Genomic DNA, 27,896 nt, shown 5'->3' with positions numbered 1-27,896 from the left:
GAAAACCTTGAATTACGCCGTCTTCGGTCTGATCTAAGTATAGTATATAAAATCATACATTGCAATGTCCTACCTGTCAATGAATACTTCAGCTTCAACCATAACAATACAAGAGCAAACAATAGATACAAACTCAAGGTTAATCGCACTAAACTTGATTGCAGGAAATATGACTTCAGCAACAGAGTGGTCAATGTCTGGAATACTCTACCTGACTCTGTGGTTTCTTCCCCAAACCCCAAAACTTTAACCTTAGACTGTCTACTATAGACCTCACCCCTTTCCTAAGAGGTCTGTAGGGGGCGTGCATAAGCGCACCAACGTGCCTACCGTCCCTGTCCTATTGTTTCTTTTATTTTTCTATTATGTATCCATGTATTCATAACTATGTTTTTACTTATACCTATTATCTTGTAAGCAATTGACAAACCAAATAAAATAAAAATAAACATTCATATGTTGAATTGAATTCATTTCTTGGGGACCCTTCATTTCATTTTCAGCTTCAGTTTAGATTGACAGTGTTTTCTTCTTGGATTTTGTTTGACTAATGCCATTTTCTCATTCAATGTTCAAATTTTTGTGTGCCTTTCAATTAATTTTCCATATATATATTTGAAAAAACTAATAATAATAAACACAAAAGATTGCTTCTTCTTTCATTTAATCTTTGTGAATACATTGACATAAAGTTATTTTCTTTTAGAGAATATTTAAAAGTGCCCACGAAATAAAAATAGAGAGCTAGACATCTTTGTCAATTTAGTAGAAATAACCACAAGAGACTGGAGTAATCTCATTGGAAATAATATCATGAAATATTGACATCTGCCATAGACAGTGAGAGAAGAGGCTAGAATGATATCTTAGGTCCTGGAACACTTTCAAAGATTAACTAACTTTAGGAAGCTGAAAAACATGGTTGGTTGAGCAGGAGTCAGGGTGATGGAAAAGATGAAGCTTAGTACTGGTAGAAAAAGGTTTTAAAGAATAATTTAAAAGATCTCAAAGAAGAGCCGTCACATCCAGTGGAATCAACACCAAGAAGAATTTAATCTGAAATCTCTTCGAATTTCATCATATCCATCAATCCAAAAAGCTTCAGTCACAAACATTTTCTTGCAAATTATTACAAGGACCTGGCATGGTAGGGTTCCTGGTCTTTTTATCTAGATTCTTCAAGTATATTTCACTATAATAGTTCTTTCATAAGTTCGACTAATGTTTCAAATTATTTCTCAACATTATGTACTAAGTTGTTGGTTGTTATAATTGGAATCATGATGGGATCCTTCTTGTTAAGTGAGAAAGATCTTGGCAATTCTCAAATGCAAGATTCCAATGACCTACTTGGAGGTTTTAAAGGATGAAATATTTTGACTTGGGAGAGTTGTCTTAGAATAGAACTTTAATACTGACATACTCTTATCTTAAATATTTCTTGGTGGAAATAAATGCAGAGACATTTGCTAAGGCAAACTATGCAAATTGATTTTTCCTTTTTTATCTCTACATGTGTCTAGAATGATTGTTACTTTCTTAGCTTTTCTTGGCATTGATAATTTGTCTGGGATTCACATTCAAGCAATATTTAGGTTATATTTTGAATATAATATTTGGGTATTTTTACCTTCTAGTTTCTTTCATTTTGGGGTCCAACTTAAGCTCTCTATGGAATTATTCTAAGGTTATTTTTAAAGTTGTTATAAATCGTGAAATACTGAATCAGTGCTAATTTTTCTCCAGTCAATAGCTATTTAGTTCTTCGGAAATTGCAAAAAATTAGTTAAAAGCAGATAAGAACTAAGGTGAAATGTTATTATAATTCATTCAAAAATTATTTTATTTATCTGTCTGTCTTTCTTGCCTGTAATAATTTGAAAGAATTTTGTGAATATTTTATCATTTGGATAGAACTTTAGGCGTTCCTTTTGGTTAAACTTAACCAAAAATATGTATGTGACACCTTCAGCTCCTGTACAAAAATGGTTGGATAGGTAATTAAAAATATCAAGAGTTTTAGATTTTTCAGGCACTGAGTTCATACAATCCTGGAAATAAAATCTAAACCCAATTTGCAGCTATGGGTTGTTAACAAGCATTACTTATCAGAGTTCAAATTTATTGTTTCTGTTTGCTTGTTTTTTTACAGAGGGTCAGGGAAGATATCAAGCACTCTGGTCAATATTTTTTGGAGTTCTGTTTTCAGAATAATTTTCCAGGCTCCCCTTTCCCCCTGCCTTTTCTTTTTTAAAAAATTGATTTATTGTGCTGATTAATTTTTAAGTCCCATTATGTCACAAAAATGGTTTGTACTGTGGATATTTATAACTTCATGTCATTAGTTAAGGAGAATAAAGATAAACAAATAAATAAAATCTCCCAATGAGACCATGCCAATCATCTAATGATTCCTTGAAGAAGATTGGATTGAAGCAACTTCCAGAAACTAATCTACAAAAATGTATGGCACTTTGGAGAGTGAGGGGAAGCAATCATGTTTTTTTGCCTCTGCTTTACTGTTCTTAGTGCAGCACTGATTCGGAATATCATCTGTCTTGATGAGTGCCATGGAGAAGGTTGAGAAGAGTTGCAAATTAATGCTCACCTTTTTATCCTTTTCAATAGCATTTGTGAAGGCTACTCAACCTTCTCCTATGTATTCTTTGCAAAAACCCGAAGAAACCCACTTAGTTGCTTGCTTGCCCACTTGCTTGTCTGTTCATTTGTTTGTTTATTCAAATACATAACTCTGGGGTGTTTACAGCAATGTAAAATAATACAAGAACATCATACAAAATAAAAACATATAAAATATAACATGATCCACAACTGAATTATCAAAAAACAAGAAAAACAATGAACAACACCACTGGGTAGGTCCTACCATACACTTACTGTAGACCCACAAGCCACTTCCTTCCATCCCCCAGAATATACATTTTAAAGATTGTATTTCTTAAAGTCATAGATACAGACTCTTGACTATGGTTAAGAGCAATTTCTCAGATTCAGGTATAGTGAGTATAGTGAGCACTTGGGAAGGGAGTGCTCTCTTTGAAGCATGATTCTCCACATCTTTCAGCAGCTGGATTGAGATATCTCTTCTGAGATAAATAATCAAAACTTTATCCTTCACTTTCCCATCATTTCTCCTGCTTGGGGTCTTTGCAAGTGACAGCAAGTAACCTAAGGGTGAGTCCTTTCTTAAATATGCTTGTTGTTTGGTTTAACTGAGGGGATCAGTATCATCACCACAAGTGAAGGGGAATCTAAGTCCCCTTATGGAATCCTATCAGAATAAACAGAATAATGGAAGGGACCTTGGAGGTCTTCTTTCCTGCTCAAGCAGGAAATCCTATACCATTTCAGACAAACAGCTGTCTAATCTCTTCTTAAAAAGTACCATATCAAAGTACCATTCCGTGTATTGGTCAGTTGGCTTCTTAGAATATTTTAATTCAACAAATTAGCAGCAAAAACACTTTTATGAAACAATTTTAATCACATAATATAGTATCAATATTCATATCAGAAAGATAAGACAAATAAACAGTACATTTTATTTATTTTTATTTTATTTGGTTTGTCAATTGCTTACAAGATAATAGGTATGTAAAAACATAGTTATGAATACATGGATATATATAAGAAAAAGAAAAGAAACAATAGGACAGGGACGGTAGGCACATTGGTGTGCTTATGCACACCCCTACAGACCTCTTAGGAAAGGGGTGAGGTCAATAGTAGACAGTCTAAAGTTAAAGTTTTGGGGGTTTGGGGAAGAAACCACAGAGTCAGGTAGAGTATTCCATTCTGTTGCTGAAGTCGTATTTCCTGCAATCAAGTTTAGTGCGGTTAACCTATCTATTGTTTGCTGTTGTATTGTTATGGTTGAAGCTGAAGTATTCATTGACAGGTAGGACATTGCAATGTATGATTTTATATACTATACTTAGATCGGACTGAAGGCGGCGTAGCTCTAGATTTTCTAGGTCTAGAATTTCAAGTCTGGTGGCATAAGGTATTTTACAACGAGTAGAGGAGTGGAGAACTCTTTTTGTGAAATATTTCTGGACTTTCTCAACTCTGCTAATATCAGATACGTAATGTGGGTTCCAGACTGATGAGCTGTATTCGAGTATTGGTCTAGCAAATGTTTTGTATGCTCTAGTTATTAGTGTAATATTACCAGAGAAAAAGCTATGTAAGATTAGGTTAACAACTCTTAATGCCTTTTTGACTATGCATAGATCAACTTCCCAAAATTTGATCATGTTGCTTAAAAATCTTGCCATATCTGGATAAAAAGTTCAAAGGTTTTAAAAGAAAACCTCAATTCAATAATCCACTAGTAGAGATCCCTCTTTCAACACGGCTGATTCTTTGGGCCATTGTCCATGCCAAAAAGTTCCTGATATTTATATAAAATTCAGATTTTAGAGCTTGGGAAAAAAGAAACTCAAATGCCTTTAATATGCAATCATCAGTCTAAAGTTAGTTCAACCATTATATAATTTCACTCCAAACCATAGCAAAAGATGAACTGGAGTAATGCATTTGAATTACATCTATAACTGTAAGATGTGGTTATTTAATTCAACATTCACTGAATTATCAGATCATTGAAGAATATTATCATTTGTTCCAATCATTGGAACAATCCCTAGATAAAAAAATGCAACTTTTCCAGAAAGCTATAAATATGTAAAAAATGTGGTTCAAAATTCTTGAATTGTAAGCCTAGTGTTCATGGTCTTCTAGAAAATTGTAAAAACTAAAAATATAGAAAATATTCAACGTGCTCTTTTTAATATTTGCAGATAACAACATATTGAAAAATAAGAGCCTCAGATGACATCTGAAATGTTTCAGCTTCTAGGGATTAGCTTATAATGAATATAACTTTCTTGAAACTATACTCTCAAACTTACTTTCTTTCTTTCTTTCTTTCTTTCTTTCTTTCTTTCTTTCTTTCTTTCTTTCTTTCTTTCTTTCTTTCTTTCTTTCTTTCTTTCTTTCTTTCTTTCTTTCTTTCTTTCTTTCTTTCTTTCTGCTTCATTTCCAGGAAATTTCATTATTTTTTCACTAATTTCCTTTCATTTCAGGCAAGATAATGCCGAGATACTGAATGAGAACTTCACCTCCATTAAGGAGTTCAACTTATTGGGACTCACCAGCCACCGAAGAACACAGCTTTTTCTCTTTGGGATCATCCTCATCATCTACTTGCTTACAATTTTGGGGAACCTGCTAATCATCATCCTGGTGCAGGCTGATTTCCAGCTCCACACTCCCATGTACTTTTTTCTCAGCAACCTTGCAGGCATGGAAATTGGCTATGTTACTAGCACTTTGCCCCAATGTTAGGTCAACTTTTGACTGGAAATGGAGTCATTTCCTTAGCACAATGTGTGACACAGAGTTATATTGCTCTGACCATGGGTAGTACAGAATGCTTGTTGCTGGGAGTCATGGCTTATGACAGGTACTTAGCCATCTGCTGTCCACTCATATATGCCTCTTCCATGGATAGGATGCACCAGCAACTACTTGCTACATCCTGTTGGACCATAGGCTGTCTCTTCTCAGTTGTATATGTTGCTTTCATCTTTCATCATCCATTCTGTGGCCCCAATCACATTAACCACTTCATTTGTGAACTGCCTGTTGTGGTAAAACTTGCATGTGATGACACCACTATAACTAAAGCTGTTGTTTTTGGTTTATCAGCATTTATTGTCCTGGTTCCCCTTTTAGTCATCCTCTCTTCCTATAGTTTAATTCTATATTCGGTACTGGACATGAAGTCAACGACTGGATGGCGTAAAGCTTTCTTCACATGTGGCTCCCACCTTATGGTGGTCACCTTGTTCTATGGTACTGTTATCTCTATGTACATCATCCCCCATTCAGATACAGGTCAAGATCGCGACAAGCAGATTGCAGTCTTTTATGTTGTGGTGACACCTCTTCTGAACCCCATTATTTATACTCTGAGAAACAAGGAAGTGCATAAAGCAGCACTCAAAATGCTGAAGGATTTTGGCTTTTTAGCATGAGCATTCGCATCTTGCTAAACAGATTTTTAGGATGGGGTGGGCTTGTTATTTAACTCTCTCTCTGTGTGTGTTTCTATGTGTGTGTGTGTGTGTGAGAGAGAGAGAAAGACAGAGAGTAGAGAGACAGAGAGAGAGAGAGAAAAAGAGAGAGAGAGAGAGACTGTGAGTGTTGAATAGCAGACTATGAATATTATAACAAAATGGATTATTAGTGATTTTAAAAATGCTGGAAAATATTCGGAATATTGAGGAAAAAATATAATGAAAGAAAATACCCTATTCTACGAATCTTATTTCTAAGGAAAATCAAAATCCCCCCCTTTTTTTCCTTTTGATATCCAGATAAAATAAGGAAGTTCAATCATGAAACTCCACAAAAAGAAACTCTGGCCTATAAATGGGTTGGACTTCTTTTGCAGATAAGGCAGTTTTCCTTATTCATCATATACTGTATATACAATGCAGAAAACACAAACCAAAAATTATTCAATACATTTAGTCTTGGAAGAAAATTCCAGTACATTTCTCCCACGATCCCACTTGTATAACAGATAATAACAGATAATCAGAGTTGGAAGGGATCTTATAGGTCATCTAGTCCAACCCCCCGCCCAAGTGGGAGACCCTATACCATTTCTGACAAATGGCAGTCCAATCTCTTCTTGAAGGTCTCAGGTGATGGTGATCCCACTTGTAACAGAGTATGCCTTCATTACGGAAAGAGAAATCCTGACCAGCTCAAGGTTGACTCAGACTTCCATCCTTCTGAAGTTGGTAAAATGAGACTCAGATTGTTGGGGGCAATATGCTGACTCTGTAAACTGCTTAGAGGGGGCTGTAAAGCACTATGAAGCAGTATCTAAGTCTAACTGTTATTGCTATTTGTACTAAAATATATTTAGTCCATTTATTAATTGTGCTCAAAATACACTATGGGATAATCTTTACAGATAATCTATAAACTATTGTGGTCATTAAGTAACCATATAATTTAACATATAATTTTTTGGCCATTTTTGTACAGGTGTTAAGTGAATACCATGGTCATTAAGCAATCAAGTGAACCAAGGATTCACTATTAGCCATTTGCCATTGTCATAAAGTCAACACTGATGTTCTTTGGTGAATCTATCATCCTCAAGGGGCGGTTTATTATCTTTTGCAATCTTTAGTGCTTCCACACACACAGCAAAGCAGCAAGTTTCAATATCTGGGAGAAGAAAATCAGCAAGGATAAGTGGGTTTGAATCTAACCACAGTTAGCTGCTACAAGATCAAGAAACAATAACTTAGATTAACTGAAAATATACTTTGCACTGAAAAGAACAGTTGATATAATCAACTAAAAAGCCTTCAATAAATTCCATGGAACAACATCCACCTGAGGACTAGAAGAGGTCATTAAGATAGTTTGTCTAACCTGGATGGCTCTTTGCATGATTTAATCTAAGGTAATTCCTCTTCCAGTTTCAAACACTTACTCATAAAATCATGTGTTCTCATTCTTCAGCGTACTAACCTTGAAATTAAAGAGTTAGAAGTAATTGGCACAAGAAAGAAAAGAATAGGATAACAGTAACACAATGTTTCTAATTCTTTAAGTATGTATGTATCTCTGTGTGTAATGCGTTAAACAGAATCTTCATTCAACTATGATTTATTCAGCTAAGTCTCTATTTCCATAAGTTGCTAGCCATTATACTAACAGGCTCCATGCACAGATAATCCTTTTCAAGTATCAGAAGAGCATATTATAGAAGATCTAAGAATCTTCCCTCGACAAGCCATTGAATTTCCAAATTGCTTCTCACTGTTCCCTCAACAGAAGCTGGTATTGTGAGATGATCTCATTTGATGGCTGAGGGACCTTTTCGAGATACAGAAAGATAAGACATTTTGCCATTTGGAGGTCTGTTGATAAAGGATATAATCTAATTTTGTTAGAAAGGGGAACATGAGGGAAGATGTTGTTTTTCAATTAGATGGAAATTCATTGGTACCTGTGAAAGAACTAAGCATTATGGTCAAAAGCCTGAATGACTGCTGTTACAGCTGACTATAGCTGACTGATGTTGTAGTCAGCCATGTGCTATGTGTTCACAATGGTGGTTAGAGGATGTAATCCTCGCATTGTATGGCAAAATTGGTAAGGTACCATTCCACTAAGGTAAGTGGAATAAGATTTGTGGTCTACCAAATTTGTGGTTTAAGTTTTATTGTGTTTGCATCTTCAGCAAAGTACAAGACACCCATTGTATAATCCAGCCATAATGATTCCATTTTTGCATGATTACTGATATCTCTGCAGTGGATCTCCAGAAATTCAAGCTTCTGGCTTCTATAGTTGAAGAAAGAGAAGCCCAGGATTCCCTGTCATTCTGCAGTGTTTGAAGTGATCTGTAAAGGTTAAGTAGCTTTAAACTTACCAATGTAACAGGATAGGTTGAGTGAAGGTGATGCTTTTATAAAATACAGAATAGTATAATTTGAAGGAATATTAGAGGTCTTTTCATCCAACCTCCTGCTCAAGCAGGAAACTCTATACCATTCCAGACAAATGGCTGTCCAACCTTTTCTTAAAAACCTCTAGTGATGGAGGACCCACAATCAAGACAGGTAGTTGCACTGATTAATTGTTCTCACTGATCAAATCAAATGATGCAACTTTTGATAAAGTTTCTATTACAATTATTTAAGTAAAGGACAACAGGCATGTGAGTAGAATGCAAGAAAAGCTACATGTGGCAAGAAATAGTATGCAATCTTTCTCAATTCTCAGCCAGCTAGATTTAGTAACCTTTCTTGAAATTTCTTTGAAATTTCTAGTTTCTGCAAGTCTTAGTCCTGCTTTAGACATGAAAGCTAGCTGGATGACTGGACCAGTCACTCACTCTCCTCCAAAATCATCTCATGGGGAAAATAAGAGAAGGAAAAATATTAGATAAGATTGCTGAATTGAATTATTTGTAAAAAAATAAAGTTTCAATACAAATAAATATCTCATTAAAAATGCTTGAGAAATTCCACGGGCTTGGTAATTTTACATGGAGATAAAAATATCCATGCCACTTCATAGTAGCTGATTTATTATTTCCAAATGTTCTCTACATATAATTTTGTTGAAAGAACTTGTCCCCAGAAAGATTCCTGATTAAAAGAACTCCTAAAAGTCTGAGGCAGACTGACATGAGTATTTAGCCTTGATTACTGCCTACAATAGTTGTTAGATCGGGTGCAGATCGGTTCGAAGGAGACGCGAGACCATCTTAGTGATTTCAGCTCTTTATTTAGAATAAGAACAGTCTGAGCAAGTCAAGCCACGGCAGCCCTTCATATAGGGCTCGCTGCGGCTCGGCGGCCAATGGCAGCGCTTTGAATCTCCCGCGATCGGCACAACCAATCGTGGTAGATTCTTAACGCTCCAATCACGGCCGGGGTTTCGACCAATCAGGTCGCGGTCCGTCTGGACCAATCAGTTTCGAGGGTTTGGAGTATGCTAATATAGTACACCCCTCCCCTCTTGGTTTCGTCTGTCGGTGCATCGTGACGTAGTCGCGTAGGTAGGCGGGGCTTCGTACCTGCCTAGTTGACCTGCGCAGTTCAGTCCTAGTGTGGTCGTCGACCGGTTCGGAGGGGTTCTCTGTTGTTCCGGTTCCTTGGAATGGAATCGCCTGGAAGGGTGAGCCAGGCCTTTCGTGGTAGCTCCCTCCCGGTCTACCCGGGCTGGTTGAGCTGCCGCTCCTGATGTTCCCGCTGGATCTTTCCGGGCCGGTTGAACTGGCTTGGCTGTTCCTTCCAGGTGAAGCTTCTGGCGGTTCATGTCCTGCGTTTACTGGTGAGTAGGACTGGTTTATTTGTGGGTTATTTGTTCTGGGTGGGGGGTGTTCTGTTTGCGCTAGGAGGTTCCCTTCAGCTCTTTCCATAACGCTTGCCATTTTCCCCCCCTTCTAATTTCTTGCTCAGGTGTATGGGTGTCGGTTATTCTTGATCTTGGTTGGTTGATGTGTCGTTTCCAGTTTCTTCCGTTGCTTGTTTCTAACCGGTATGATAGGGTGCCGGTTATTTGTGTAATTGTTGCTGGTACCCAGAGTGGTTCCCCAGATAGGGTTTTTGCATATACTGGGTCCCCTATGTTATATTTTCTGAGTTTGCTGGAGGAACCCGGGGTTTTTTCCGGGTTATATGTTGGGTGCATTCTGTCAAGCGTCGACCATAGTTTCCTGCCCATCATTAGTTCTGCCGGGCTTCTGTTTGTGGTCACGCTAGGTGTAATGTGTTGAATGAGGAGCATTTTAATAATTCTGTCCTGTATGTTGGTTGCTTCTATTTTCTGGATGGTTTTCTTCGTGTATTGGACCATGTGTTCCGCCCGCCCATTCGCTGCTGGATTTGTGGGCGCGGTTAGCGCATGGCCTATGCCCTGGCCTGCCAAGAATTGTTCGAATGCTAGTGCGGTAAACTGGGGCCCGTTGTCCGACACTAGCACGTCTGGCAGGCTGTGTGTGGCAAAGAGTTTATTTAGTTTCTTTATTACCGCCTCTGTTGTGGTCGACTTCATGGTGCTTACCTCCAGCCAGTTGGAGTAAGCGTCTACTGTGATGAGGTACATGTGTCCCTTGGTTGGCCCCGCGAAGTCTATGTGAATCCTAGACCACGGGCCTCTTGGCGTTTCCCACTCCTGGATTGGGGCGGCGGGAGGGTTTGGTCTGGATTCTTGGCACTGTTTGCATTTAGCTACCCAGGTTTCGATCTGTTGGTCTATTCCTGGCCACCATGCGTAGCTTCTGGCCAGGCTTTTCATCTTAACTATTCCTGGGTGTCCCTCGTGCAACATTCCCAACACCCTTTTCTGTAGTTTTTCCGGGATTACCACTTTGTCTCCCCAAAGTATACAGCCCTTCTCGGTCGAGAGTTCGGTTTGTCTGTTTCGGAAGGGTCTGAATAGTTCGTCTGTTTTCCCTTCCGGCCACCCTTTTCCAACCCAGCTCAAGACTTGCGCCAGCTGCTTGTCTTTATTTGTTTCTCTGGCAATGTCTGGCGTGGTCACGAGTGGGTTGGATATTGTCTCTATTTGAAGTACCTCTGTCGTGGGTGCTGGGTCGTCTTCCCTGTCAGGCAGGGGTGAGCGGCTCAGGGCGTCTGCGTGGGCGATGTCCTTTCTGGGTCGGTGTATCAGCTGGTAATTGTATGCTGCTAGGAATTCAGACCACCTTGTCATTCTTGGTGATAGAATGTTCGGTGTGGCCCTGTTTCCCGCCAGGATTCCTAGCAGTGGTTTGTGGTCTGTGATGATTGTAAAAGTCCTACCGTAAAGGTATTCATGAAATTTCTTGACGCTGGCAACGACTGCTAGGGCCTCTTTGTCGAACTGGCTGTAGTTCCGCTCTGGCTTTGAAAGTGTCCTTGACGAGAAGGCGATGGGTGCTTCCCTCCCGTCCGGTAGCTGGTGGCTGAGTATGGCACCAATCCCAAATGGCGATGCGTCGCATGTTACCGTTAATGGCAGGGTCTCGCTGTACTGGATTAGTACCGCATCAGATGTTAGCAGGTTCTTTGTGTTGTTGAAGGCACTCTCTTCCTGTGCTCCCCAGGTCCAGGTGGCTGTTTTGTCTAACAGCCTATGCAACGGTTCCGCCACGGTCACCTTTTGAGGTAGGAAGACATTGTAAAAGTTTAACAGTCCCAAGAAAGCCTGTAGTTCCGTTTTGTTTTTGGGTCGTGCTTCCCTTATGGCTCTCAGTTTCTTTTCTGTGGATCCCTTGTTTGTCTAGGAGGTACCCTAGAAATTCGACCCTCTCAGCCCGTAGCTGGCACTTCCCTTTCTTGACTTTGAGTCCCGAGTCTCTGAATTTCTTCAGTACCTCCCTCAACCGGGCTTCTAGTTGTTTTTCGTTTTCCGCGGCCACCAAGACGTCGTCAAAATAGGGCACCACCCCCTCTATGCCCTGGAGGAGTCTTTCCATGAGGCTTTGGAAGACCCCGGGTGCCACGCTGACTCCAAATTGGAGCCGGTTGCAACGAAAAGCCCCCTGGTGTGTTACGATGGTCTGGGCTTCGGCGGTTGTGGCGTCGACCGGCAGTTGCTGGTAGGCTTGCACCAGGTCAAGCTTTGCAAAAATCTGGCCTCCCCCCAGTGTGTGCAGAAGGTGCTGCACTACTGGGACGGGGTGTGCGCTTTGTTGGAGCGCGTGATTTAGGCTGGCCTTATAGTCCCCGCAAATTCTCACGGACCCATCTGGCTTGATGGGGGTGACTATGGGGGTCTCCCACCGGGCGTGAGCGATTGGTTCCAGTACCCCTTGCGTGATGAGCTTATCTAGCTGCTCATCGATCTTGGGCCTGAGTGCAAATGGCACTCGCCTGGGCTTAAGGCGGATTGGTGCGATGCTCGGGTCTATATTGAAGGAGATAGGGGACCCCCGGTACTTGCCTGGGCTGTCATCGAAGACTTCCCGGAAGTCCTTCACGAGTGCCACTTCCCAGTCCGCCTCTTCAACGTGGTGGATGCCGGTTACCTCGATGCCTAGGGTTGTGAACCACTGCAGTCCCAATAGGCTCGGTCGATCTCGGTCGAGCGATCGTCAGGGGTAGCACTTCGGTGTGGCCCTTGAAGGTGATTTTGAAATGGCCTCTTCCGACTACAGGGATGCGGTTTCCCTGGTAGTCTTTGAGAGTCAGCGTTTGGTCTTCGAGTTCGTGGCGGCGGATGGTGGGTGCCAGGCGTTTGATGGTGTGCCATGAGACCATGGAGAGGAAGGACCCAGAGTCCACCTCCATGTCGCATGGCTGGTCTTCTATCCCCACCGTCACGTATACCTTCCTGGCGTCGCTTGTGGAGGAATGGCCGATGACAATGGTCCGGTGTGTTTCCTCCCTTTGTCTTGCCTCGTTGAGCCGCCTGTTCCGACCCTCTTGGCTCCAGCGGGTCTCCGTCTGGCGATCTCGGTGTCTAGTGGGGGTGTTCTCTCGCCGTCGAGGGCTGCGATCTCGTTGCCTCGGGCTGTAGTGTTTTTATTTCTGCACACCTTGGCGATGTGCCCCCATTTCTTGCACTGCCGGCAGATGGCATCAAGGAAATGGCAGTCCGAACGGGGGTGATCGCCTCCGCAGCCAGCGCACTGGAACCTCGACTTACGACCTCGGGGTTCCCGTCGCCCTCGTGCCGCTTGCAGGCGGTGAATTTCCTCCTCCTCGTCCTCGGTCTCTGAGAAGGAGTCAATGTCACCGTGGTGTGTGGTTGTGTCTCGATGGTCGATCTCGGGCCGCTTTTCTGGATTCGAAGTCGTCTCGCCGGTCGCTGGTCGTGGCGTGATGCTCAATTGCCGCATCCGAGCCGCTGATTTCTTGGCCGCTTCAGCCGCGGTGACCTCCGTGAGGGCATTGGCGAGGGAGACGTCACCCTTCGCCATGATGCGGCTCTGGAGAATGGGGTCTCGGAGTCCCAGGACGACCGCGGTCTCGCAGGGCTTCGTCCAGATTGGCGAACTCGCACAGGCCGCCCAAATCTCGTAGTGCCGCTATGAAGTCACCAAGCCCCTCGCCCTCGCGCTGGTCCCGCCTGTAGAAGTAGTGCCGCTGGATGAGGATGGGCACGACGGGGGCGTAGTGGCTTCGCAGCAGGGGCTCGAGATTGCCCCATTCCATGGTCTTGACGTCCTCTGGTTTGGCCAAGGCTTTGGCCATCTTAAACACCGCAGGCCCGCAGTGTGTGAGGAAAACAGCTCGTTTCTTGTGGCCGTTTGCATCTTTAAGATTGCTACTCTCGAGGAACATCTGGAACCTATTGGTATAGGATTCCCAGTCCTCGGTAGCAGGGTTGAAGGGTGCGGGTGGTGAGTTGATGCCGGCCATGCTGCTTGCTGTTGCTGGCCGCCTCGCCACGTGCTGGGTGGTCTCCTTGTCTCACAATCCCACCCTCGTCGCCAGTGTTAGATCGGGTGCAGATCGGTTCGAAGGAGACGCGAGACCATCTTAGTGATTTCAGCTCTTTATTTAGAATAAGAACAGTCTGAGCAAGTCAAGCCGCGGCAGCCCTTCATATAGGGCTCGCTGCGGCTCGGCGGCCAATGGCAGCGCTTTGAATCTCCCGCGATCGGCACAGCCAAACGTGGTAGATTCTTAACGCTCCAACCACGGCCGGGATTTCGACCAATCAGGTCGCGGTCCGTCTGGACCAATCAGTTTCGAGGGTTTGGAGTATGCTAATATAGTACAATAGTCTTCTATGGATATCCTATTTTAAGGGATTTTCACTATTTTTCAACAACTTATTTTATCTTACAGGTAAAAAAGCCAGATGGGAGACGAGAACTTCACCTCTGTTAAAGAATTCATGTTGATAGGACTCACAAATGATCGAGGGACCCAGCTTCTGCTCTTTGGGGTGCTCCTCATCATTGCTTGTCCTTTTTGGCAACCTGCTGATCATCACTTTGGTGTGGGCTGATTCCCAGCTACATACACGCATGTACTATTTTCTCAGCAATTTTGCTGCAATGGAGATTGGGTTGGTTACCAGCATGCTGCCTCAGATGTTGGCTCATCTGGTCACCAGGAATTGAGTTCTCTCCTTTACACGTTGCATGCTGCAAGGTTATATTGCATTGAACATAGGCAGTGCTGAAAGTTTGCTGTTAGGCGTCATGGCCTATGACTGTTACTTGGCCATTGTTATATGCTACAGCCATGAGCAAGTTCCACCAGATCCTGCTTGTCAGCACATGCTGGATAATTGGCTTTGCATTTTCCATGGTTTATGTCATCAGTACTTTTCATCAATCTTTCTGTGGTCCTAACCTCATTAACCACTTCATGTGTGAGCTGCCTATTGTGCTGAAACTTGCATGTGGTGACATAAAAATGACTAAAGCCATTGTCTCTGGTCTATCAGCATTCATGGCTTTCATTCCCCTTTCAATTATCTTGTCTTCCTATGGATTCATTCTGCATTCTATACTGCACGTGCGGTCAACTGCAGGAAGGCCTTCTCCACTTGTGGGTCCCACCTTTCTGTAGTCATCTTGTTCTATGGGACCGTTATTTCTATGTACATTATCCCCCAACCAGACTCAAGTCCTGCTCACAATAAGGAAATGACTGTTTGTTACCTAGTAGTTACTCCCCTGCTTAACCCAGTCATATATACTTTGCGGAACAAGGAGATTCATTCAGCAGTGATCAAGGTAGCGAGAAGATGGGGCTTAGAACAATGAATATGACCATTGACATCTTTCTTGGCTTATTTTAAACTGTTTTCTTTAAACTTAGGGAGGCTGACTATAAAAATAATGCCATTTTAACTGTTCCTGCTCTTTTGTAGGGATGATGAGGTAGAAAAGCAGGCAGGACTAGAATAGAACAGAACAGAATATAGAGCTGGAAGGGACATTGGAAATCTTCTAATCCAGCCCCCTGCTTAAGCAGGAGAACCTAACCATGTCAGATAAGTGACTATCTAGTCTCTTCTTAAACACCTCCAGTGATAGAGTGACCATGCTTTCTAAAGGCAAGCTGTTCCACTCGTTAATTGTCCTCACTGTTAGGAAGTCTCTCCTTCATTCCCAGTGGCTTCTCTCTCTGATTAGTTTCCAACCATTGTTTCTTGTCCTGCCCTCAGGTGCTTTAGAGAATAACCCCTCTTCTTTATGGCATCCCCTCAAATACTGGAATACTGTTACTGTATCCCCTCAAATACTGGAATACTGCTACTGTCACCCCCAATTCTTTTTTTCTTTACACTAGCCAAACACAGGTCCTGCAGCCATTTTTCATATGTTTTAGTCTCCAGGCCTCATCTTAGTTGCTTAGGCTGTTTTTCCAAAGTCTCAATATCTTTTTTGTAGTATGGTGACCAAAATTGTTTGCAGTATTCTAGGTGTGTGGTCTTATTAGGGTTTTAATAAAGTGGTACATGGGGCACTTATTGACAAAACATGAACATATCCCAGGAAAACAGGAACATGTAAGAAAGGAACTCAAGATTGCCATGTTGTGATACTTTTTGATATAAGAGAAAGAAAGGGAAAATGGTGTCAGGTTTTACAACATAGACACCCTGAATCAATAAAATAGAGTTCTAATGTTTATTGTAAATTCCATTCCTTCACTTGGCCCTCATCAGAGGACAGACAAAGAGATGTGATGAATTGAGTTTTGTGCTTTTGAGTAAGTCTTGCTTCCTGGTGATTCCATGAACAAGTCCATAGAGTTTTCCTAGCAATATTTTTCATCAAGTGTTGTCATTGCCTTTTTCCTAGGACTGAGAGAGAGTAACTGCTCCAAGTCATCCAGCTTGGAGGGGGTTGAACTAGAACTCACAGACTCCCAGTTTCTAGCCTGATGCCTTAACCAATACACTTAACTGGTTATTGATGAAATGTTAAATTTCTCCATTACTAAAATTAAAATAAAGGGTCATTTGGACACTTTTTCATAAAGAAAACAGATAAAGAACTTAACATATCTGAGCTCCTTGAATCTGGATAAACACTAAAAGATGGTTATGGTTATACTATAAGTATGGAAAAGAATTTCCGAATCTTTTGGCTAAAAAACAACTTGATAGTTGCAGAAAGTAAGAAAAAGAAAGAGAAATAATACACTTTAAACCAAATGAAAAGAGAGAAACATGATCCTTGTTAAAATAAGCTGAAGTTTTGTGAAGTATAGAACCAGTTAATATTTAACAACAATTGTTCATTCAATATTGTTGTATAAAATTTGAACTTTTGTCAACCAACATTTACACCGAGTAAATAAAATATCATACTTCCAAAACAATGAATGCGACAATAAGTATAATTTTAGTCCTGTACCTTTACAATTATCATTTTGGGGAGCTGATAGATTTTAAACAATTTGTCTATTCTCAAAAGCAAAAAAAAATATAGTTCTAGCAATCAAATCCTTAAATACAGGTGAAACTTGAAAAATTATAATATTGTGCAAAAGTTCATTTATTTCAGGTGAACCTAATATATGAGATAGACTCATTACATGCAAAGCAAGATAGTTTAAGCTGTGATGTGTCATAATTGAGATGATTATGGCTTACAGCTCATGAAAACCCCAAATCCACAATCTCAGAAAATTAGAATATTGTGAAAAGGGTCAATATTCTAGGCTCAAAGTGTCCCACTCTAATCAGCTAATTATGCCATAACACCTACAAAGGGTTCCTGAGCCTTTAAATGGTCTCTCAGTCAGGTTCAGTAGGAATCACAATCATGGGAAAGGCTGCTGACCTGACAGTTGTGCAGAAAACCATCATTGACACCCTCCATAAGGAGGGAAAGCCTCAAAGGGTAATTGCAAACGAAGTCAGATGTTCCCAAAGTGCTGTATCAAAGCACATTAATAGAAAGTTATGTGGAAGGGAAAAGTGTGGAAAAAAAAGGTGCACAAGCAGCAGGGATGACCGCAGCCTGGAGAGGATTGTCAGAAAAAGGCCATTCAAAAGTGTTGGGGACTTTCACAAGGACTGGACTGAGGCTGGAGTCAGTGCATCAAGAGCCACCACACGTAGACGGATCCTGGACATGGGCTTCAAATGTCGTATTCCTCTTGTCAAGCCGCTCCTGAACAAAAAACAACGTCAGAAGCGTCTTACCTGGGCTAAAGAAAAACAGAAGTAATCTGTTGGTTAGTGGTCCAAAGTCCTCTTTTCTGATGAGAGCAACTTTTGCATCTCATTTGGAAACCAAGGACCTAGAGTCTGGAGGAAGAATGGAGAGGCACACACTGCAAGATGCTTGAAGTCCAGTGTGAAGTTTCCATAGTCTGTGTTGATTTGGGGAGCCATGTCATCTGCTGGTGTTGGTCCACTGTGCTTCATTAAGTCCAGGGTCAATGCAGCCGTCTACCAGGAGATTTTGGAGCACTTCATGCTTCCTTCCACAGACGAGCTTTATGAGGATGCTGACTTCATTTTCCAGCAGGACTTGGCACCTGCCCACACTGCCAAAAGCACCAAAACCTGGTTCAATGACCGTGGAATTACTGTGCTTGATTGGCCAGCAAACTCGCCTGACCTGAACCCCATAGAGAATCTATGGGGCATTGCTAAGAGAAAGATGAAAGACATGAGACCGAACAATGCAGAAGAGCTGAAGGCTACTATTGAAGTATCCTGGTCTTCCATAACACCTCAGCAGTGCCACAGGCTGATAGCTTCCATGCCATGCCGCATTGAGGCAGTAATTGCTGCAAAAGGGACCCAAACCAAGTACTGAGTACATATGCATGCTTATACTTTTCAGAGGTCCGATATTGTTCTATGTACAATCCTTGTTTTATTGATTGCATGTAATATTCTAATTTTCTGAGATTGTGGATTTGGGGTTTTCATGAGCTGTAAGACATAATCATCACAATTATGACAAATCATGGCTTGAACTATTTTGCTTTGCATATAATGAGTCTATCTCATATATTAGTTTCACCTTTTAAGTTACATTATTGAAATAAATGAACTTTTGCATGGTATTCTAATTTTTTGAGTTTCACCTGTATATTTCATCTCAATAGCAAAGCAATTAAAAAAAAACCTTTCTGGCCTCAAACATGAGAAACACTATCTTATTCTACATCAAAACAAAATGGCTGCCTAAATATTGATGTGATAAAATAGGAATTATTTGGACTGAATGTATTTTTATAGCATATTGGTTTTTTGGAAATTTCTCTAGAGCTTCTGGGGAAGAAAGACATATTGAACACAGCTTCATGAAAAGCAGAGCCAACTTTTGCAGCAAAGATTGCTTCTCTCTGATTGAAAAGAGGATGTGAAGCTGAAGAGAGGTCCAAGCTGCTCTCCATACAAATGTTTCTATGAAAAAAACTGAATGAAAGCAGTGTTTTAATATTTGAGAGGGGGTCAATCTATTTCCCAAAGCACCTGAAGCTAGGACATAAATGAAACAATGGATGGAAACTAAACAAAGAGGGATCAACCTAGAACTAAAAAAATTCCTTAGTAACTTCATTTAATGATCCCCAAATGATGATCATTTGTTGACATTTACCTGGTAGTTGTTAATTTTGCTACAAATCCACACCTCTTCATATCTCAAAAATGAGGCTCTACCCCGTATGTATATGATCCAGTGATGGGATTCAAACATTTTTACTACCAGTTCTGTGGGCATGGCTTGGTGGGCATGGCAGGGAAAGGATACTGTAAAATCTTCAGTCAGACGTGGTATTTGCCAGTTCTCTGAACTATTCAAAATTTCCACTACCGGTTCTCCAGAACTGGTCAGAACCTGCTGAATACCACCTCTGATATGGTCTCATTTGTGGTATTTATAGTTCAAATTTATCAGTTTTTGCCAAATTCACTCCTCCAGTGAATTTATGTCACCATTAGCATTAATACCCCAAATGAAAGCAAAACATAACTATTTATAGGCAATTATTTCAGCAGATAATCAGATACCTTTATGCATATTTTCAAGCTCAAGTTCCTTTCTTGGGTAAACCTGTAAGAAACAACCCCCAAGAAGAATGAAATATTTTGGGAAATATTAAAAAAGGCAGGCTAGAATATTTCCCCAAAAGGAGAAATGGGAAAAAATCTTAAGGGAGGCAGAAACCAGCACCAGTCTCCCTTCACCCAAGCAGAAATTGAGGAGGCCAGCTTTTACAAATGCAGATTCGGTAATCCCTTCAGAAAGACTGGGTCAGTCAGGAAACTCCAAATAAGCAATTAGAAAGCCAAAACGATTGAGAGGATTAGCTCAGAAAAGCACCTAAGATTTGCATTTCCCATTTTGCCTGTAGAGCCAGCCATGGCCCCATAGGAATCAGACAACAGCCAATAGAATATTAAAGGCCATGTTCTTGCACAGGAGCAGGAAGCTCAAATACAAAGCCCAAAGAGGGTATAAAAACCCACCTACTTTCAACTCTATCTTGTCAGCTGCATCATTAATAAACCTTTCTTTCCAATCAGCCTCCATGTTATTTCCAGCATCTTTCTCCCAGCTTGGAACTGAACCAGATGGATTTTCCTTCCAACAAGCCCATGAAGATACAACAGGGATCAAAGGCCATGAAATAGTAAATCCATAGGCTTTGGAGAATATAGATGTTTGCGAAATTGTCTCCTACTTTAAATTTCAATACTTTGCACCTTTTTCTTGTGTAGTGAGAGAAAAGGTAGGTAGTGCAAAGATAAACTCATTCTCTCCTATTTCTTTGCTTAATGTTCATGATGTTCATTCATTCTAACATTGTAAATAATGCATTATTTGCTATTTGTATCCAATGTCATACTCAGTACACAGGTTCGCTAAAAATGAAGTTGCTGCCACAAAAAGCAACTTTTCCATATAAATATATGAATGATGCCTGCAGAAAATCATTACTGGAAATCTGGATTCTTTGAAAGAAGATGAATTTGCTGATTAAATGTTGTGGCTGGAGGAATCCTCTTGTTAAAGATCACCCTATTTTTAGGGACATTCATTTTGTCCCAACTTCACCTCTCTTCTCAAACAGAAGGAAAGATGCGAGCTGAGAATTATACCATCACCAGAGAATTCATCCTGCTTGGGCTCACTAGCCATCCCAAAACCCGGCTGCTACTTTTTTTGACTGTTCTTCTTATCTACTTGCTTACCATCTTTGGAAACACTCTGATCATCATTCTGGTATGGGTTGATTCTCAACTGCACACCCCCATGTACTTCTTTCTCAGCCATCTTGCTGGCATGGAAATTGGGTATGTTACTAGCACATTGCCACAGATGTTGAGTCACCTTTTGAATGGAAATGGGGTCATCTCCTTAGTGCGTTGCATTCTGCAGGGTTACATGACTCTGGCTATGGGTAGTACTGAGTGTTTGCTATTAGGAGCCATGGCTTACGATCGCTACTTGGCCATTTGCCATCCATTGGTATATGCATTAGCCATGGACAGGTTGCGCCAACTCTTGCTTGCCACATTCTGTTGGACCGTTGGTTTTCTGTTCTCTGCAATTTATGTCCTCTGCACCTTTCGCCATCCCTTTTGTGCGATCGTCATCAACCACTTCATCTGTGAACCACCTGTTGTGCTAAAACTTGCATGTGGTGACACAAGAATCACCAAAGTAATTGGTTTTGGTCTTTCAACTTTCATTGTTCTTGTTCCCCTTTTTGTTATCCTGACTTCCTATGGGTACATTCTGAATTCTGTATTGCACATGCGGTCAACAGGAGGATGGCACAAAGCATTCTCCACCTGTGGTTCCCACCTTGCTGTGGTAACCTTGTTCTATGGCACTATTATCTCTATGTACATTGTCCCCCAGTCAGACTCCACCCCTGATCATGACAAGAAAATTGCCGTCTTTTATCTTATAATCATTCCCCTTCTTAACCCCATTATTTATACTCTAAGGAACAAAGACATCCATTTGGCAGCACTCAAAATGCTGAAAAGACTTTGAAGAATATTCTACATTTTGCTGAATTAAATGTTTTTAACTTAAGAAGTGGATATTGAAGTTTGATGGAAGGTTGGAAAATGCTAAGAGAGAAACTCCTCATAAGAAAATTAAAATTTCTCCCCTGATGTTTTTCAAACAGGGAATATCTTGCAACTGTCATGTACCCTATATTTTGCATCAAAGTGAATGCAAATATGCCAATATCTAGGGTAGGTTTATTCCTCTGTCTTCTTCAGATGGAAGTCTCATAAAACTCCAAATATATCTGTCCACACTATAGGGAAGAACATACTTGGTAAATTGTGATATCTGCCATTCTTCCCCCCCCCCCCAAAAAAATATCTCTATTGTTGAATTATTCAAGAGTAGTCAAGATGTTGACTCCAGTCCTTGTTTTCTTTCATTATGTTAAAGTACTGTCAGAATGAAAATGTTGATTCAGCAAGCATTAACATATTTTATTATGGTTGTCAAGATTAAGGAACTAGATAAAAATTGAAAGCCCACAGGAGAATAAAAATATCAACCATGATTTATGCCGTGGATTATTATAGTAGGGCAGGAGAAAAAAAACACATTAATATATCTAACACAAAAAGAACAGGAACAACATAGGCGCCAAATATGGTTCAAATTACTTTTGATAACTTTTTTTTAATAAAGAAAACAACTTCCAGTTCTACTACTCCCTTGACTGCTATATTTACCTAGATCTCCAATCTCAAAAGATAGAATAGCTTTTCATCTTCAGTTGCACAGAATTCAGTTGTGCATAATTTTTGTGATGACATTTCTAGCCCCTTCACATGTCAAAGAAAAGGAAAGCAGATCTATAAATTATGAAAATGGCATAATAAATTGTAGAATATACGTAAGCGATCATTCTACCTTTTATGTTTATAGTCTTGCTGTCAAAAAAATCTCTACACTCTTCATGAGAGAATAGCTTTTTCTTCTACAAGCCAAACCTCTCATTGTGACACTATTCTAACTAATCCACCTTTCCAATTTGCCATTTTGAGCATGACCACCAAACTTAATTACTTTCTTAAAATGTACAGATCCTTGCTATGAAGGCAAGTTTTCTTTTGTTTGAATATGTGGGCGGGGGGGGGGGGTGATATGTAAATAGAAGAGTTTTTATTTCCTAACTTACTCTATGTTTTCTTTTCTTCCCACCCTATCGCTATTAATCTTGCCATGGTCTTTCATTTTCATCATATGTTATTAACCGGTATCATTTTGCTGAAATTGCTGAAGCCTTTATTTGTTAACAGAATGTTTGAAGAAGACAACTGAATTTAAGTATATGCCAGATCCAGCTGGTATTTTATCATCTTGTTAATAATAAAAGAACATGAGAAATGTTTTTTTCTTTGAGATCAAGATACATTCTACCCATAGCATTACCAGAGTATCAGACTATGATTGGTATTAAAAAAAGGAACTAGGCCGATATAATTTATTCATCTTATTTTATTGCCTCCACACCCCCAACTATGTTTTGTGGATGTTTACAAACTCTCTGTACAATGAAATGTTCTACAGCAAGGGTGTCAAACGCAAAGCTCGCGAGCTAGATCCGGCCTGTGGGGCCACCTTGAAAACAGCAAAGGACCAGCCCACAATGCCTCTGCCAATGATAACAGAGCTTGGGAGGGCCGCACGCTGTTCTCCTAAGCCAGGGATGGGATTCAAATTTTTTAACAACTGGTTCTCTGGGCATGGCTTAGTTGGTGGCCGTGGCTTGGTGGTCATGTGACTGGGTGGACATGGCTTGGTGGTCATGTGACTGGCTGGGCGTGACCAACTCAATATCACTCACATCGAGGCATGCATCTCCTCACCTGGCCTTTCATGACTGTGGGGATGCTGCAACAGTCGTAAGTATGAAAAATGGTCATCAGTCATTTTTTTCAGTGCCATTGTAACTTTGAATGGTCACTCCAAACAAGCAAAGTAGCAGCAAAGGAGGGGAAAAAAACTCAAGGGAAGAGACAGGAAGTCTAGTCCTGCCAAAAATGTGATAAGGGTTAATGGAAAGGCAGTTTCTGTAAGCAACACCAGAATGTTTCCTTCCTGCCTTCATTACAGGATTAGGCCAGTAATTTCTTCTAACAACTGGTTCTCCGAACTGTTTAGAATGTTAACAACCGGTTCTAGTGAATAGGTGCAAACTGGTAGAATCCCACCCCTGTCCTAAGCTCTATTTTTGTCTGCGATGGCCCCTTGCAAGCCTCTGCCAGCAAAATGGAGCTTGGGAGGGCCATGCATGGCCTTTCCAAGCTTCATTTTCACTGGCAGAATGCTTGGGTCACCACAGGCACCCCAACACAAGTGACATTGAGGTGGCCATGCCCACCCTGCCCATGCCCACCTGGATCCCCCCCAAGATCAAACACAACCTGATGTGGCCCTCAATGAAATCGAGTTTGACACCCCTGTTCTACAGCATCTTACATAACAACACAAGAGACACAAACCTATATTTTCTCACATCCAATTCTTCCTCTTAGATAGAACAGGATAGAATAGGCCTACGTTCTACTGAAATAGCATATTCAAGCTATGAGTCAATTGCCTTTTCAATGAATCAAGAGATAATGTCTGATTCCACCACAAAAATGCTATACTCTGAGTCACACTGTTTCTCATCTATATGATAGCTCACAGAAAACTTAACATGTACCCTGAGACAGTAATAAAATGGAGGAACTACTAGAGATAGCAAGATAGTTAACAAGGAGCTTGGAACTATACATCACTGTTTGGGAAATATAAGCCAGGTATAACCACCTAGCAGAATGGGAACAGACTGTAAGGAGTCCATTATCATAAAAGAATGTGTGAATGAATCTTAATGTTTGGGACATACATATACATATAGAATTAGGTTTTCATAGAAGTGGTTCTTCATTGCAGCTTCATAATCCATCTCTCTAATAAAGTATCTTAATTACTCAAATAAAGTCTCTGACTTCCAGTGAGAACACCAGGTGGCTGAGAAAGAGGGAGAACCTCTAAAATTGAATCTCTTCATCAGGATTTTTCATAGAAATTTAAACCAAGGCCAGGATGCTTAAGTAATAATGGAAGCATTCACACTTTATATTCTTCTAAGGCTCACAAAACAGAAAACCTGTGGTTTTGTATCTCTTTCAACCTATGCACAAGGCCACACAAGACATTCTTTTAACATTGTAAACTGCCCAGTGGTAAAATGAGCAGTGAATACATTTAATAAATAATAATAACAATACTGCCCTATCCCCCTAAATAGATCTCCTAAATAGATCATAGTGACTAAATTAGTAGACCAGCAAAATACTATATAATATATTTAGTTTTCAGCAAGGCATTTGACAAAGTAGACCACAACCTATTTTTTGGTAAGCTAGAAAAAAGTGGATTAGATAGCACCACCACTAGATGGACTCACAACTGGCTGACAAACCATACTCAATGAGTAGTCTTTAATGGGTCTAAGTGTACATGGAGGGAAGTAAGCAGTGGGGTGCCACAAGGTTCTGTCTTAGGCCCAGTACTCTTCAATATCTTCATTAATGACTTAGATGAGGGAATAGAAGGGGAACTTACCAAATTTGCAGATAGGTAGAAATAGCTAACACCCAAGAAGATAGGCTCAAGATCCAGATAGATCTTGACAGACTAGAACAGTGGGCCGTATGTAATAAAATGAAATTTAATGTACAGAAAAGTAAAGGCCTACACTTAGGCAAGAAAAACCAAAAGTACACATATAGACTGGGTAAAACCAGGCTCAATAGCAGTAACTGTGAGAGAGATCTTGGAGTCTTAGCGGACAGCCAGGTAAATATGAGCCAGCAGTGTGGAGAAGCAGCCAAAAAAACTAATGCAATCCTGAGTTGCATTAACAGAGGGATACAATCGAGATCAAGTGAGGTACTAATACCACTCTATAAAGCCTTAGTAAGACCACACTTAGAGTACTGCATCCAGTTTTGGTCACCACATTATAAAAAAGATGTTGAGACTCTAGAAAAAGTACAAAGAAGAGCAACCAGGATGATTAGGGGATTGGAGACTAAAACATATGAAGAAGGGTTACAGGAACTGGGCTTGGCTAGTCTAGTGAAGAGAAGGACCAGGGGAGACATGATAGCAGTCTTCCAATATTTAAAAGGCTGCCACAGAGAGGAAGGGGTCAATCTATTTTCTAAAGTGCCTGTAGGCCAGACAAGGAATAATGGTTGGAAACTGAGCAAGGAGAGATTTAACCTGGAAATAAGGAGAAACTTTCTGAAAGTGAGAACAATCAACTAATGGAACAGCTTGCCCTTGGAAGTTGTGGGAGTGCCATCACTTGAAACTTTCAAGAAGAGATTGGACTGCCATTTGTCAGAAGTGGTGTAGAGTCTCCCACTTCAGTTTGGGGTTGGACTAGATGACCTATTAGGTCTCTTCCAACTCTGATTATCTGTTATCTGTTATCTGCCTTCCATAACAGCAGATGTAAATGTATCTTCCCAGCTACATAAACCCTTTTCTATTTCTAAAAAGTATTCAGGTCCTTCTTTGAAGAGTAGGGTTGTGGACTAGAGACGAAGTTCTTGCCTCACAATCAGCAGGCTGTGAGTTCGATCCTAGGTAGAGGAGATACTTCTTTCTCTGGGTGCAAACACAAAATATCTGCTGTGAAGGGCATCTGGCCAGTAAATGCTATGCTCTATTCAATCACCTTGACTACACCCTAATGCAAGCGATTACAGGGTCATTAAAAGAAAAAAAAAAGGTCCTTCTTTGAAGGAAATGAGTGGTTCAGAAAAGTGAAAAACAAGCAAGCAAATTCAAACAAGCTGTTGCAGATATACTTCTTATACAACAGGATCTCATTTTAATGAATAACATGGTCCTTTAACTCCTACAAGACCAATCTCAGCTGACTCTCTCATTTTCAGTGTAATTTATTTGAGGAAAAAAAGTACTTTTCTTAAAAAAAAGGCTTTTGGAAGGACAGGTATATCCTTGATGTATCATAAGTACCAACGTGCCTACCGTCCCTGTCCTATTGTTTCTCTTATTCTTTTATTTTTCTTATATGTACCCATTTCATGTATTCACAACTATACATTTATACTTATTATCTTGTAAACAATTGGCAAATCAAATAAATAAATAAAATAAATAAAGTACAGCTGAAGATCTTTTGGAATAAAGAACAGCCCACAAACACTTATTCATTTCTAAGTAAAATAGGTAGCTTATATCTACAGGTAGTCCTCAACAAGGGAGACCAAAATTTCTGTTGCTCAGTAAGACAGTTAAGTGAATTTTGCTCCATTTTAAGAGCTTTCTTGCCATAGTGGTTAAGGGAATCACTGTAGTTGTTAAGTTAGTAACATAGTTGTTAAGTCAATCTCACTTCCCCATTGACTTTGCTTGCCGGAAATTTGCAAAAGGGGAATCATATGACCCTGGGACACTGCAATCGACCAGTGGGATCCTACCTGTTCCACTACTGGTTCGGTGATCGTGCCCGCGTGTGTGCACCTTTCCACACACTAGCTGAGGCCTGCAGCACCAATCAGCTGAGAGGAGAAAGAAGAGAAAAGTGCAGGGGTGAGTGGAAGGGCCGATCCTGAACTTTTCTCTTCTTTCTCCTCTCAGCTGATCATTGGAGGCTTTTTCTTTTCTTTTTAACTATCGTGTCAGCCGAACTGGTAGGATTTTTTGCTACCGGTTTGGCCAAACTAGGCCGAACCGGTAGCATATCACCACTGCTGCAACTGTCAGAAATACGAGTCTGTTGCCAAGCTTCTGAATTTTGATCATTGATCATCAGGTACGGATCATTGACAGGTACTGATGAAAAGATAATTAAAAAACTTTATGGACATTTATTAGTATAAGCTGGAAGAAGAGCAAGTTAAAGAAACGATGATTGCTTGGGGGGGGAATTTTGGACATGGGATTGATTTAGAGAAATGGCAAAAATTGCAGTCTCAGAATTATAAAATGACAATGTCAACAGCATCTAAAGAAAATTTGTGTAAGATGTTTTACAGATGGCACCTATCCTCGATGAGAATCGCAAGAATGTTTAAGAACAAATCTGAAAAATGTTGGAAATGTCATCAGATACCGGGTTCATATTACCATACGTGGTGGACGTGTGCAGAAGCAAAAAGATATTGGACTAAAATCCACACATGGTTGGAAAAAATGACAAAACAACACATAGATTTTAAGCCAGACATATTTTTATTGGGGATCTTACCAGAAATATACAATAGGGAACTGAAATATTTGATTGTAAATGTACTAACAGCAGCTAGAATTATATTTGCTAAAAATTGGAAAAATGAGAAAATGCCAATGCAAGTTATTAAGAAAATAGTGGAATGTGCTGAAATGAGTAAAT

The 27,896-nt window shown here is 40.5% G+C and overlaps 1 protein-coding gene and 2 pseudogenes across 1 annotated transcript; all 3 read left to right on the top strand.

The window, feature by feature from the left end:
• Nucleotides 1–2,859: 2,859 nt before the first annotated feature.
• On the top strand, nucleotides 2,860–6,062 carry LOC113426035 (olfactory receptor 2G3-like; annotated as a pseudogene).
• An 8,582-nt stretch (nucleotides 6,063–14,644) lies between these two features.
• LOC113426036 (olfactory receptor 2B8-like) lies at nucleotides 14,645–15,387 on the top strand (annotated as a pseudogene).
• Nucleotides 15,388–20,496: 5,109 nt separating this feature from the next.
• Nucleotides 20,497–27,310, top strand: LOC113426037 (olfactory receptor 2W1-like). The gene is made up of 2 exons (XM_087945793.1): nucleotides 20,497–21,463; nucleotides 27,278–27,310. The coding sequence occupies exons 1-2, from the start codon at nucleotides 20,570–20,572 to the stop codon at nucleotides 27,308–27,310; spliced, it is 927 nt and encodes a 308-aa protein (XP_087801919.1). The 5' UTR covers nucleotides 20,497–20,569.
• The last annotated feature ends 586 nt before the right edge of the window (nucleotides 27,311–27,896 follow it).

Source organism: Notechis scutatus, chromosome Z (genome assembly GCF_049901735.1).
Source record: "Notechis scutatus isolate UNSWTSFEM ecotype Mainland chromosome Z, rNotScu1.2, whole genome shotgun sequence".
Classification (NCBI taxonomy): domain Eukaryota; kingdom Metazoa; phylum Chordata; class Lepidosauria; order Squamata; family Elapidae; genus Notechis; species Notechis scutatus.
Note: the sequence above shows the minus strand (reverse complement) of the source record. Positions and strands in the feature narration are given on the sequence as shown.